The following is an 11,980-nucleotide window of genomic DNA, read 5'->3' as shown; positions in this document are numbered from 1 at the left end:
TGCGCTTATTGCGTACTGGCCAGCACATGCCCGACCGCGTACAGTCAGCATCAGGTGACCCGCACGAAATCTCCTCCCTCCTGTTGTCGCCGTCCTCTGAGAGCACCAGGTTTCCCCGAGCGAGTCGCGCAACTCGGTCCCCTCTATCGTCCCTATCCATCCACGTCGCCCACCCCCATTCGCGTCGCATTTGGCGTCGACTGCTTACCCAGTCTGGGCGCCTTCCGACGCTTAATTCGCGTTCCTCGATTCCCCTTTCTTTACACCATTCATCAACCCCGGTACCCGCCCCCCATACTCCATCGATCGCATCCTCGGAGCTCCGACCACGGGCCCCAAACATCACGCCTCCCATCGCCAAGAGTCCCGACAAACACCTTTTGGTCGCCTCTACCATCCGCGGGCCATCCCCCGTCGCGCTCGTCGCCTTCCCCATCGCGCCTCCCTCCCCCTTCACTTCCGGACGCGACCGGGCGTTTGTCGAGTGGAGCCTGTGACTTTCACTCCGCTCCCACGCATTGTACCACCCCCACGCGTCGCTTTCGATACTTATGAATTGAAGAACCACGCGCGAAAAACATGGCTTCGCTGCAGTCGGCGCCCCAGGTGGCGCCCGGCAACATGTCCTTGCCGCCGAACCTGACCCAGCAGCATATCCAAGAGGCTATTCAGGTAAGTTGCCTCCCCTTAACGAGAATGTTCTTCGTCTTTCATTTTACCCACACAGAATCTAATATTGTCGCAGAGAATCAAGGACATGCAAGCTGCGGGAGTTCCAACTGATAGCCCTGATTACATCAAATACCAAAACCTTCTTATGGCCGTTCAGCGCCAGCAACAGTACCAAAAGCAAAAGCTTGCTGCGCAACGCCAACAACAGCAGCAACAGCAGCAGCAGATGAACGGTGCTGCTTCAGCTGGTGATGTAGCTCCCAATGGTACTCACGGTACGTTATTATCGCGATCATCATGCTATCTATGGCGCCCAACTTCTTTGGTCTTTCTCATGCTGACATGTTTCTTTCCTAGGTCGTACGGTATCTACCTCTTCCGCAACAGGCGGTACTCCTGACGCCAACGCTGCACGCAAGCCCGCCGCAGTTGGCAGCGGTACATTTTCCCCCGAGCAATTGGCTACCCTCCGCAATCAGATCTTTGCCTTCAAGAAGTTGTCAAAGAATGAACTTATTCCGCCTGCGCTACGTCAACAACTCTTCGCTGCCAAGAAAGTACAGACACCTACACCGACGGAAAATGTCGCCGCTGCTGAGAAAACCGTCGAAGGTGCCGACAAGAGCACCCCTGACAAGGCTGGCGAACAGCCGAATAAAGAGGTCCTTTCCAAGGAATGGTACAGCAGCTATGAGGTACCTGAGCGGGTTCTGAACAAGATCTCTTACCGGGATCATGCCATTCTCAAGAAGCGTGGACGTGTTCCCGCTTTCTCGACCCCCTTCCTCGATCGCGTGTCCATTGACGAAGACCGAGAAGTGGCTCGGTACAATCGTATGACTAGCCGCGCCAAAGCCATCCAGGAACTTCCTGTCAACATTGGCGTTTGGGATACTAGCAAGGGTGACGCCCCCGCAAATGAATCTACAGCAAACACGAAACTTCTTATCGAATACAAGTCACTCAGTTTATTCGAACGACAGCGATTGCTTCGCGACAAACTGCGCCGGGCTATCGCACACGACAGGAACCAAGTGAACACTGCTGCACAGCGTCGCATGAAGAGGCCATCTCTTCGTGAGGCACGGATCACTGAAAAGCTTGAGGCGCAACAACGGTCCGCTCGTGAGTCTCGCGAGAAAGAAAAGCAAAATGCCCAGTTGCAGGCTATCCTCAACCATCGCGCTGCACTCGCGCAGGCCACTGAAGCCAACAAGGCCCGTCTTGATAAGATGGGTCGTGCCATGTACCAGCACCATCAGTTCATGGAGCGTGAAGAGCAAAAGCGTGTTGAGCGAACTGCTAAGCAGCGTCTGCAGGCTCTCAAGGCCAACGATGAAGAGACCTACATGAAACTACTCGGACAAGCTAAGAACTCGCGTCTTGACCACCTGGTTGGCCAAACCAACAAGTGGATGCGTCAGCTCAAGGGTAGCGTTCGAGAGCAGCAGGGTCGGGCTAAGGCCGATGATGCTGATGATGACGGATCTGGCGATGATGAGACCAACGACTATTACGAGGTCGCTCACTCTGTGAAAGAGGAGGTCACCGAACAGCCCAAGATTCTTGTTGGCGGCACTCTGAAGGAGTACCAGCTCAAGGGTCTCCAGTGGATGATCTCGCTCTACAACAACAACTTGAACGGTATTCTGGCTGATGAGATGGGTCTCGGAAAAACCATTCAGACCATCAGTTTGATCACGTACATCATCGAGAAGAAGCAGAACAATGGTCCGTTTTTGGTCATCGTGCCACTGAGTACGTTGACCAATTGGAATGTCGAGTTCGACAAATGGGCCCCTGCGATTCGCAAGGTTGTTTACAAGGGTCCTCCGAACGCACGAAAGCAGCAACAACAGGCCATCCGCTGGGGTAACTTCCAGGTCTTGTTGACCACCTACGAATACATTATCAAGGATCGACCTCTTCTCAGCAAGATCAAGTGGACTCACATGATTATTGATGAGGGTCACCGCATGAAGAACGCCAATTCCAAGCTGAGCACCTGCCTGGCACAGTACTACACCAGTCGTTTCCGTTTGATTCTGACCGGTACGCCGCTGCAGAACAACTTGCCCGAGCTGTGGGCCCTGTTGAACTTTGTTCTACCGAAGATTTTCAAGTCTGTGAAGTCGTTTGATGAGTGGTTCAATACACCGTTCGCAAACACTGGCGGCCAAGATCGAATTGATCTTACCGAAGAAGAACAGCTGCTTGTCATTCGCCGACTGCATAAGGTTCTTCGTCCGTTCTTGCTTCGTCGCTTGAAGAAGGATGTCGAGAAGGATCTTCCTGATAAACAGGAGCGCGTCGTCAAGTGTCGTTTCTCTGCTCTGCAGGCAAAATTGTACAAGCAGCTTGTTACCCATAACAAGATGGTTGTTAGCGACGGGAAGGGCGGCAAGACTGGTATGCGTGGTCTCAGCAACATGCTGATGCAGCTTCGAAAGTTGTGCAACCATCCCTTTGTCTTCGAACCCGTTGAAGATCAAATGAACCCGAGTCGCATGTCCAATGACCTTCTTTGGCGAACGGCCGGAAAATTCGAATTGCTTGATCGAATTCTGCCCAAGTTCCGGGCCACTGGTCACAGAGTCCTTATGTTCTTCCAAATGACTCAGATCATGAACATCATGGAGGATTTCCTTCGTCTTCGTGGCCTAAAGTACCTTCGTCTGGATGGTGCTACCAAATCTGATGACCGATCAGAGCTCTTGAAACTCTTCAACGCACCGAATTCCGAATACTTCTGCTTCCTTCTTTCGACACGTGCCGGTGGTCTGGGTCTGAACCTGCAGTCTGCAGATACCGTCATCATTTATGACTCGGATTGGAATCCTCACCAGGATTTGCAGGCTCAAGATCGTGCCCATCGTATTGGACAGAAGAACGAGGTTCGCATCATGCGATTGATCAGCTCTAACTCCGTCGAGGAGAAGATCCTCGAACGTGCACAGTTCAAGCTCGACATGGACGGCAAGGTTATCCAAGCCGGAAAGTTCGATAACAAGTCGACCAACGAGGAACGAGACGCCCTTCTTCGAACACTACTGGAGACAGCAGAAGCTGCCGACCAAATCGGAGAGTCCGATGAAATGGACGACGATGACTTGAACCAAATGATGGCTCGTTCCGAAAACGAGTTGGAAGTCTTCCAGAACATTGATAAGGAGCGGATGGCGACCGAGCAATACGGACCTGGCCACAAGTATCCACGTCTAATGTGTGAGGAAGAACTGCCGGACATCTACATGCAGGAAGACAATCCTGTTACTGAGACAGTTGAGGCAGAAGTCTACGGCCGTGGCGCCCGTGAGCGCAAGGTCACTCGATACGACGATGGTCTGTCTGAGCTTCAATTCTTGAGGGCAGTAGATGCCATGGAAGGCGGAGAAGAAGACGCGCCTACTCTGGAAGAAGTTGTCGAAGAGAACGCTCGTCGTGCGGCGGAGAAGGCGGCCAGAAAGGAGAAGCGATCCAAGAGGGCATCTGGTGTTGTCGAATCGTCCCCTGACCCATCAGTTGATGATGAGACTCCCAAGAAGAAGCGTCGTCGTAACCCTCCGCCTACTAAGCGTAAGGCCGAAGAGGTTGCCGAAGAGACCCCACAACCTAAGCGCAAGCGTGGACGCCAACCCAAGATTCCCGACACATTGAGCAGCGCCGACCGTGCTACTCTGAACCGCATCGTGACCAGTGTCCTTCAGTCCCTGAAGGAGATGGAGCAGGAGATCCCGGCTGAATCGTCGGACAGCGAAGAAGGCCCAATGGTGCGGGCAATCATCGATCCATTCATGAAACCGCCGCCGCGTTCGCAATATCCCGACTACTACATGATCATCAAGAATCCAATTGCCGTCGACACGATCGAGAAAAAGATCAAGCGCGATGATTACCAGAGCCTTAAGGAGTTCCGGGATGACATTCATTTGCTTTGCCAGAATGCCAGGACGTACAACGAGGACGGCAGTCTTCTTTTCCAGGATGCCAATGATATCGAGGTGAGCTTCACCCTCCCCAGACTGCTACTTGTGAAATCATCTTGCTGACCCATTTCATTTAGGCCAAATGCGTGGTGGAGTTGAAGAAATTGACCGAGGGCCACCCGGAGTTTGCCAACTTTGACGATCCTGGCTCTGTCGTCGGCGACGGGCAGTCTACAGGCGCCGATACCCCTATGACTGCCAGTACCCCTGGTCAGCCGAAAATCAAGCTCACGTTCAACAACTCCAACTTTGACAGCGCCAGCACTCAGAACGGAACCGACCCTGGTGCCGATGAAGTTTGATGGCCTGTTGCCTTCGAAAGTTGGCTTCGTTACTTACGCCTCACGTGCTACCTATGTTTTCACAATGGAGTTTTCGTTTTTCACATTTGGAGATTATGTGTTTTGACTGCTTTGCAGTCTGGAAGGGGCGTTCCCATGAATATTCGGCCTGGTTGATTCCGGAAAAGGATGCGCTTTCGCGCAAATGGTGGGAATCTGTTTTTTATCAGATCAGCGTCTCATCGGGTGGGCTTCCTCTGTGCTCGATGCGTTCTAGACATTCGGCCAGAGACGTGCCCCCAATCTGTTTCAAATATGTACCTTTAGTTACTCGTTTCAGGGATTCAAACATACTATTGAATCAATACTCGTTTCGATTCCGATGTACTTGGGTACTCTCGTATCTGCTGATATGCGTAGTCAGCAACTCCTCTCACAACTGACGAGGCGCGCGGGACGATCCGAGTGGGTCTTTGTGCCGCATTCGGGCAGTCGCGAACAAGCCATGGAAGCCACCCCGAGGCAGCAAGCGAGGGTTGCAGATAGCCTCTCACCGAGTTTTGCGTTGCATTGCGCTGCAGCTGTGTCCCGTATAAGAATGTCTGAGACCCCACCATCCAACAGAGCCCGTCAGCCAGTCGATCCCCCACCCTAGCCATGTCCACGAACAGAGATCTAGCCGGCAAAGTCGCCATCGGTATACTGAACCCAGCCTGGGTCAATTTATGCGAAAGGAGAGGCTGACACGGATACAGTCACGGGATCCAGCCGGGGCATCGGCGCTTCTATCGCGCTGAAATTCGCCTCGCGCGGCGCAGACATCGCTATCAACTATGTTTCCAATAAGGACGCCGCTGAATCGGTTGCAATCCAAGCCCAGGAATATGGCGTGCGCGCGATCACGATCAAAGCAGATGTCTCGGACGAAAAGCAAGTAGCAACGATGTTCGAAGAGCTGATGAAAGAGCTCGGTCGTCTTGACATCGTCGTGAGTAATTCGGGTATCGAACATTTTGGTTCCTTGTCTGAGGTGACAGGCGCCGATATCGATGCCGTCTTTGCGGTCAATGTGAAGGGCCAGTACTTTGTTGCTCAACAGGCGTATAAGTACATGGCCGACTTTGGGAGGGTTATGCTTACTTCCTCGATCTCTGCCGTCAAGGTGGGTTTCCTTGATACCCTCAATCTCCTACTCTATTCGCTCTCCTTGCTCCATTTCATCAAGACATCAATTTGTTGAATTCCTGACTAAATCTTGGTTCAGGGAGTTCCCCGACACGCAGTCTATGCTGCATCCAAGGCAGCCGTCCAAGGAATGACCAAATGTCTGGCTGTAGACTTTGGTCCACGCAATATCACCGTGAATTGCATTGCGGCTGGTGGCGTGAAAACAGACATGTACACTGAGATGGCAGCCAAGTACATCCCAGGTGGAGCAAGCATGAGCGAAGAGGAGATTGAAGCTATGCTGTCGAAGTGGTCGCCTCTTGGTCGTGTTGGACTTCCGGAGGACGTATCAGGTATTGCTGCGTTGATTGCGAGCCCGGACTCGCAATGGATGACAGGTCAGACATTCCAGGTTTCTGGTGGAGCTTACATGGTCTAAGAATTGGCCCGAAGAGGTTCTAGTACCTTTGGATCTGTCAGGATGGCGGAAGGGCTTTAAATAATTATTGATTTGATTTGGTTTCTTATTTCCAAGGAAACTTATGCTGAGATGGGAACCCATTGCTATGATTTGCCTGTTCATATGGGTATATTTGGCAACAACTATGCTAAAATGTAGATGATATCCCGATCGATGAAAGTTTAGGTGCTCTATGTCTTACGCCCCAAGATTTCACTCAAATATTACCGATCTGTGCTTGAAATAAGTCCCAATGGGTCTATCCACTTGTCTAACTAGCAGGGCAATAGGGGCCGTTTCATTAATTTGTGATGCTTGATGTCCTCTGGTAGCCGCACTTCCGTCCCAGATGTGATATCTGCGTGAATTGCCCGGCATTTCTCCAAAATGCTCTACATTAGCCCCAAAGAATGTTCAATTTGCGCCATCCAGCCGCTGCAGGCGGGATGGTTTCTGGGTTGTCATGTGCGATTCGAAGGAATCCACGAATTGGAATTTCTTCCAGGGGAACGACCTTAGTCTTTCGCCAGAATTTGTAGCCGAAGTACAAAATGAAGATAAGCGGAATGTTGAAGTAAGATGAAACGAAGGTCTGGGGACTCCAATAACCATCAATGAAAATGTAGAAGCCACCAGTCAGAAGAATGATGCCAAACGAGAACATGGATATCCACGCCGCATAGGGTTGGAAAGGACTTTTCCATGGGAGTTCATCGCGGCTTATATTTTGCTTCTGACAACCGTAATAGAACCTCAGATAGATTATTTCGATGTTGATCCAGTGCACTAATGATGCAGCCGAGACCAATTCTTGTAGCCAATCAAAAACAACAGAAGCCGCTGACGATAGAGTCATATATCCCAACAGCATGAAAGATCCAACCGCGGTGACAGAGAGCCAAGGAACTCCAAACCGGTTGATGCAAGTGAAAAATTTGGGAGCATGTCCATCTTGAGCGAGACCATATAATGTCCTGGTTCCAACCAGCATGGCTGTTCTTCGTCAGTAGCTGCTTCCTAGTAGCTTCTAGGAATGACTATGACTCACCAGAATTACCAGCACTCCAAGCACTTGTCACAACGACAGCATTAATGATAGAAGGAACCGCTCTGATCCCAACATTCGTAGCCGCGATTGCAAATGGAGAAGCCCCGGCATCTCCAGCATTAGACAGCAGCCCCTTATCATCCGACGAGACAACAAGACCCATGAAGAACATGGTAATAATGTAGAAGATCAATATCCTCCAAAAAACTCGCTGAGCAGCCTTGGGAATGTTGTGACGAGGGTTCTGGGTTTCGGCCGCTGCAACTGATATGTTCTCGACGTTGGAAAATGCATAGGCTGCACTCCCCAACACCCGCCAGAATCCCAGAAACTGGCCCCATGAGCCCGCGATACCGAGGAACTGCACAAAAGGTCCTGGATCTCCCCAAAACCGGAAACCAATTGGCTCGCCCTGGGGGCTTGCACCACATGTGATGCAGAGACTCTGTTGGAAACAGTCAGAGAAGGCAACCCAGCGGCGTCAATGCAAAAGGACGTCGAATACTGACCATAATGTTTATGCCAACGATCAAGGCAATCTTCAACATTGCAAAGATGAATTCTAATTCGCCGTAAAAGCTCACCAGGAGCATATTGCTCGTGATCAGAAGCGCACCAAGAACGCTTATCCACACCGCATGGTTGATATGAGTCCAAAAGTCGATGATGACAGCACAGGCAACCATCTCGGCTGGGAGTAAGATGGCATTTGCGTACACACTGTTCCATCCCTGTGCGAACGCCAGGCCGGGATCCACAAACCACTCTGCATGTCGGATGATACCACCAGAAAGAGGAACCAGAGCGCTCATTTCGGCTACTGAGAGGACCACGCAGCAAATGAGCATACCCACGATGCAATACGCGATCAGGATACCGAGTGGTCCACCCCTTGCTAGAGATTTGCCTGTTGCGAGGAATAACCCGGTACCGATCGTTCCGGCCAAGGCTATCATTTGGATGTGGCGCTGTTTCAGCCCTCTTTTGGCACTGACAATCTCCGCAATGGCTGCATCAGCCCTCGCGTTGGGTTCTCCCTTGTTGAGGGTGTGTTGCGGGTCATCTGTATATTCATTGTCGTTTTCCGTGATGTGATCATTTCTCTCGATATCTTGACGAGGATTGTCCATTCTGAATAAATCAGCGAAAGGACCAGAAAAAATGACCGGGAGGCGGGTGGAGGTTGAAGTTGTTGAAGGTACCCCAAGGTAGTTAAGTATCCTTCCCCGCAGATAATCTTATCACGCAGTCTACAGAGCTTGGCAGAAGCTATCACGTTGCATGGAAGCGAGCTGATCTGCATGCGCACGTGTAGGATCTTGAAAACAATTTCCAGGCTGTTATTTACTATCTTGGATTTGAAAGCTGATTCAACAATGATTCAAGTTTTCCATGAGTTCACATGAATCGAGCCAAATTTGGAGAGATCTCCTAGCTCAGAGCTAATTACATTCTTCGGTTCATCCGGCTTTAAGTATCTATCCCAGGTAGAGTCATTCCTCATGACTTCCGCGCCAATCATGCACACTAATATTAGGACAAAGGAAAAGGCATAAAACTCGCATCACGTTTCCATATTGTGGATTGTTCATGTCTCCATCAAGGCGCACGCTTAGTGGCGACTGGGGCTTCAAGAGAAAAATAGTTCCAGAATAATAGAGATTTCATGCGTCGAACTTTAAATGGTCAGAGTACGAGCTACTTCTGGAATTGGGGTTGGGCTTTAATGTCAGATATTTTATGGAACCCGAGAGCTAACTGAGTTTGTGAACGAGGGAATTCCTTGGAGGGCCGTGAAAAGGCCATTATCTCAAAGTAAACAGGCACAGGGAAAGTTGAAAGGCGTGCGAAGTTACGCCATACGTAGACGATACATGTTCTGGCCACAGAGTGACAGGGAATGTAAAAGGTCGGATAATGTCGACGTTACTCAAACTTCCCGCAAAGGTGAATCAATTTTAGTCGTGATGAAAGTTCATCTCAATTCTCACTTGTGGATCTCTAAGAGAGGACACCCGTATACTTCGCCAACGCATCTTGGAACGCGAGTGGTTTACGCCCTGCAAGCATCCCAACAGCATTGTTAGCATTAGCCATATATCCTTTGGCAACCATCTCACGACAGCACAAAAGATCGTCTATGCAGAGCTTCATAGGTGTCTGCGAGAAGTCTCCTGACACTGGAGTGGGCAAACCACGCTGCAGCCAGTAATCCTTCATTTCCTGATCAGACACAGTGCTAATGTGTCCCTGATCCTTGACATTGTCGCAGATCCATCGGAACACTTGTTCGTTGGTGATAGCCTCAAGGCCTGTCACATTATACACAGTGTTCGGTTTACCTCGACCCAAGAGGAGGGGAGCCAGCACTCGACCGCACTCTTCACGCGCGACATAGGCACCAGGTACCGCCCCGGAATTTGACAGCCACCTGTTCCCACAAAACATCCAAGAGGGAGCGAAGAAGTTGGGGATGTTGTCGATGTACAGATGTACAGGTAGTCACGCTGGATGTTAAATTCCAGTCAGGAGGCCCGGATCGGAGCCTCAGTCTGTTTGTGATTCCGAGGCAAGAAGTGCATCTCATTTACCGGGGCGGGGTCGTCGGCACCAACGAAAGAGGTGTAGCAGATTCGACGAACCCCGCAAGTCTTTGCAGCATCAATCACGTTCTGGGCTTGTTGGTGTCGACGGCCAGATGCCCAGGTAGAGGTCAGAGTCACAGCTTCAGGTCCTGCGAAGACCTTCTGGAGACTGTCGATATCATCGTAATTTGCCAGAGACATAGTAGCCCATTTCTCTGACCAGGAATGACGAGCCTCAACTGGAATCTCTTGGGGATCGGAGTGGTAAAAACAGAGTGGTATCCGGCGGGGCGATCTCTAGTGCATAAGATGCCGCGATACTGCCGATGTTCCCACCAACGCCGGTAAGGACGTATTTCGGCATTATATATTGAATCTTAAACAAGATCCCACTGCAAAGAGGATGATGGAATGAAGAGAGAAATTGGGGAGAAAATATGTGATGGTAGTTGAGATAATAGGCTAAAAAGGACAAGAGGAAGGGTAGAAGAGTGACACTGGGGACTCGTTCGCCACCTTTAAGCGAAGAGGTTCTCAAACGGAAAACACCGGAAGATCCTCAAACCACATGTCTTTGTAGAAGTGAGATGGTACCCTGTCCATATCAAATGTGGAGGCTATGGTCCTAGCTGCATGTCACGCTTGGCTCATGGGAGACAGAATGGGCATGGGCCACATTGACGGCGGGGTCTTCACACGTATGTTTAAATGATCCACCAGTGTGGGTAAATTGCATGAACAGTTTCAACCGAACCTCCAAGACATACTATTGCTGGTCGGTTTTGCATCCCGTTGTAGTTAGGGCTTGCTTCCATTGATCGCCAGTCTTGGCATTTCTGGAAACCTTTTCCATCCCGCAAATCAAATCTTGACCTCCGCACTATCGACACCCTGAATGATCAGACATGGTGCTTCGACGCTCGCGGCCGCCATTTGGATCTACGAAAGGGCCCGTGGCATTCCAGGTACTATCCGACCTTCATCTGGAAGTCAGTGGGGAATACGACTCGGTCGAAATTCCCGTGCGATCGAAATATCTGATCCTGGCCGGTGACGTTGGACGTTTAGCGGATTACAAAGAGTATCTTGAATTTCTGCAGAAGCAGACACGGAATTTCCAGACCGTTTTTCTCGTTCTCGGAAACCATGAATTTCACGATTTATCTTTTGAATCGACTCTCGAAAAGGCTAGGGATCTTGAACAAGAACCATGTCTGAATGGACGGCTAGTCTTGCTCCACCAGCGTCGCTTCGACGTGCCAGAAAGCAGCATTACGATTGTGGGAAGTGCGCTTTGGTCTCATATTCCAGATGAGGCTAAAGATAACGTCCGATCCAGATCCAAAGACTTCAAACGAATTGAAGATTGGACAGTAGAGAAGCATAACGCGGCCCACGAGTCTGACTTGATCTGGCTGCGTGAAGAAGTTCATTCCATCCATCAAGAAAATCAAAATCGACATTCAGACGAAAGGTCCATCGTGGTTGTGACACATCATGCTCCTTCTCTACATAAAACCTCGAAACCCGAATATGCGAATAGCCCGTGGAGCTCGAGCTTTGCAACAGATCTTCTATCCCAACAATGGGATGGTGTCAAGGCTTGGGTTTTCGGACATACTCACTACTCGACCAGATTTAAGGACAATGGGATTTTGGTTGTGAGTAACCAGCTAGGATATAAACCATTATCGGAAACCGGGCCAAATCAGTTTGACCCTGCAATGGTGATTTGCATATGATATCTGAAACGGAGCTTGATTCATAAGGCAATCTCTGCG

General features: G+C 50.4%; 6 protein-coding genes across 6 annotated transcripts; 4 read left to right on the top strand and 2 right to left on the bottom strand.

Annotated features, from left to right (window-relative positions):
• Positions 1–26: 26 nt before the first annotated feature.
• On the top strand, positions 27–497 carry N7532_006762 (uncharacterized protein; the record flags this gene model as incomplete). The annotated part of the gene is made up of 1 exon (XM_056619256.1): positions 27–497. One exon carries the CDS (start codon positions 27–29, stop codon positions 495–497), a length of 471 nt encoding a protein of 156 aa, XP_056475415.1.
• Positions 498–579: 82 nt separating this feature from the next.
• On the top strand, positions 580–4,960 carry N7532_006761 (putative RSC complex subunit (Sth1); the record flags this gene model as incomplete). The annotated part of the gene is made up of 4 exons (XM_056619255.1): positions 580–672; positions 746–947; positions 1,030–4,673; positions 4,736–4,960. The coding sequence occupies 4 exons, from the start codon at positions 580–582 to the stop codon at positions 4,958–4,960; spliced, it is 4,164 nt and encodes a 1,387-aa protein (XP_056475414.1).
• A 636-nt stretch (positions 4,961–5,596) lies between these two features.
• On the top strand, positions 5,597–6,545 carry N7532_006760 (uncharacterized protein; the record flags this gene model as incomplete). Its single annotated transcript, XM_056619254.1, has 3 exons — positions 5,597–5,636; positions 5,695–6,101; positions 6,204–6,545. The coding sequence occupies 3 exons, from the start codon at positions 5,597–5,599 to the stop codon at positions 6,543–6,545; spliced, it is 789 nt and encodes a 262-aa protein (XP_056475413.1).
• A 418-nt stretch (positions 6,546–6,963) lies between these two features.
• Positions 6,964–8,744, bottom strand: N7532_006759 (Amino acid/polyamine transporter I; the record flags this gene model as incomplete). Its single annotated transcript, XM_056619253.1, has 3 exons — positions 6,964–7,559; positions 7,615–8,059; positions 8,124–8,744. The coding sequence occupies 3 exons, from the start codon at positions 8,742–8,744 to the stop codon at positions 6,964–6,966; spliced, it is 1,662 nt and encodes a 553-aa protein (XP_056475412.1).
• An 871-nt stretch (positions 8,745–9,615) lies between these two features.
• N7532_006758 (uncharacterized protein) lies at positions 9,616–10,400 on the bottom strand (the record flags this gene model as incomplete). The annotated part of the gene is made up of 3 exons (XM_056619252.1): positions 9,616–10,045; positions 10,111–10,121; positions 10,206–10,400. 3 exons carry the CDS (start codon positions 10,398–10,400, stop codon positions 9,616–9,618), a joined length of 636 nt encoding a protein of 211 aa, XP_056475411.1.
• A 704-nt stretch (positions 10,401–11,104) lies between these two features.
• N7532_006757 (calcineurin-like phosphoesterase) lies at positions 11,105–11,941 on the top strand (the record flags this gene model as incomplete). The annotated part of the gene is made up of 1 exon (XM_056619251.1): positions 11,105–11,941. The coding sequence occupies one exon, from the start codon at positions 11,105–11,107 to the stop codon at positions 11,939–11,941; it is 837 nt and encodes a 278-aa protein (XP_056475410.1).
• Between the last annotated feature and the right edge of the window lie 39 nt (positions 11,942–11,980).

Source organism: Penicillium argentinense (genome assembly GCF_028826775.1).
Source record: "Penicillium argentinense strain IBT 30761 chromosome Unknown utg000005l_segment0_segment0, whole genome shotgun sequence".
Lineage (NCBI taxonomy): Eukaryota > Fungi > Ascomycota > Eurotiomycetes > Eurotiales > Aspergillaceae > Penicillium > Penicillium argentinense.
This window is presented reverse-complemented; position numbering and strand designations above follow the sequence as displayed.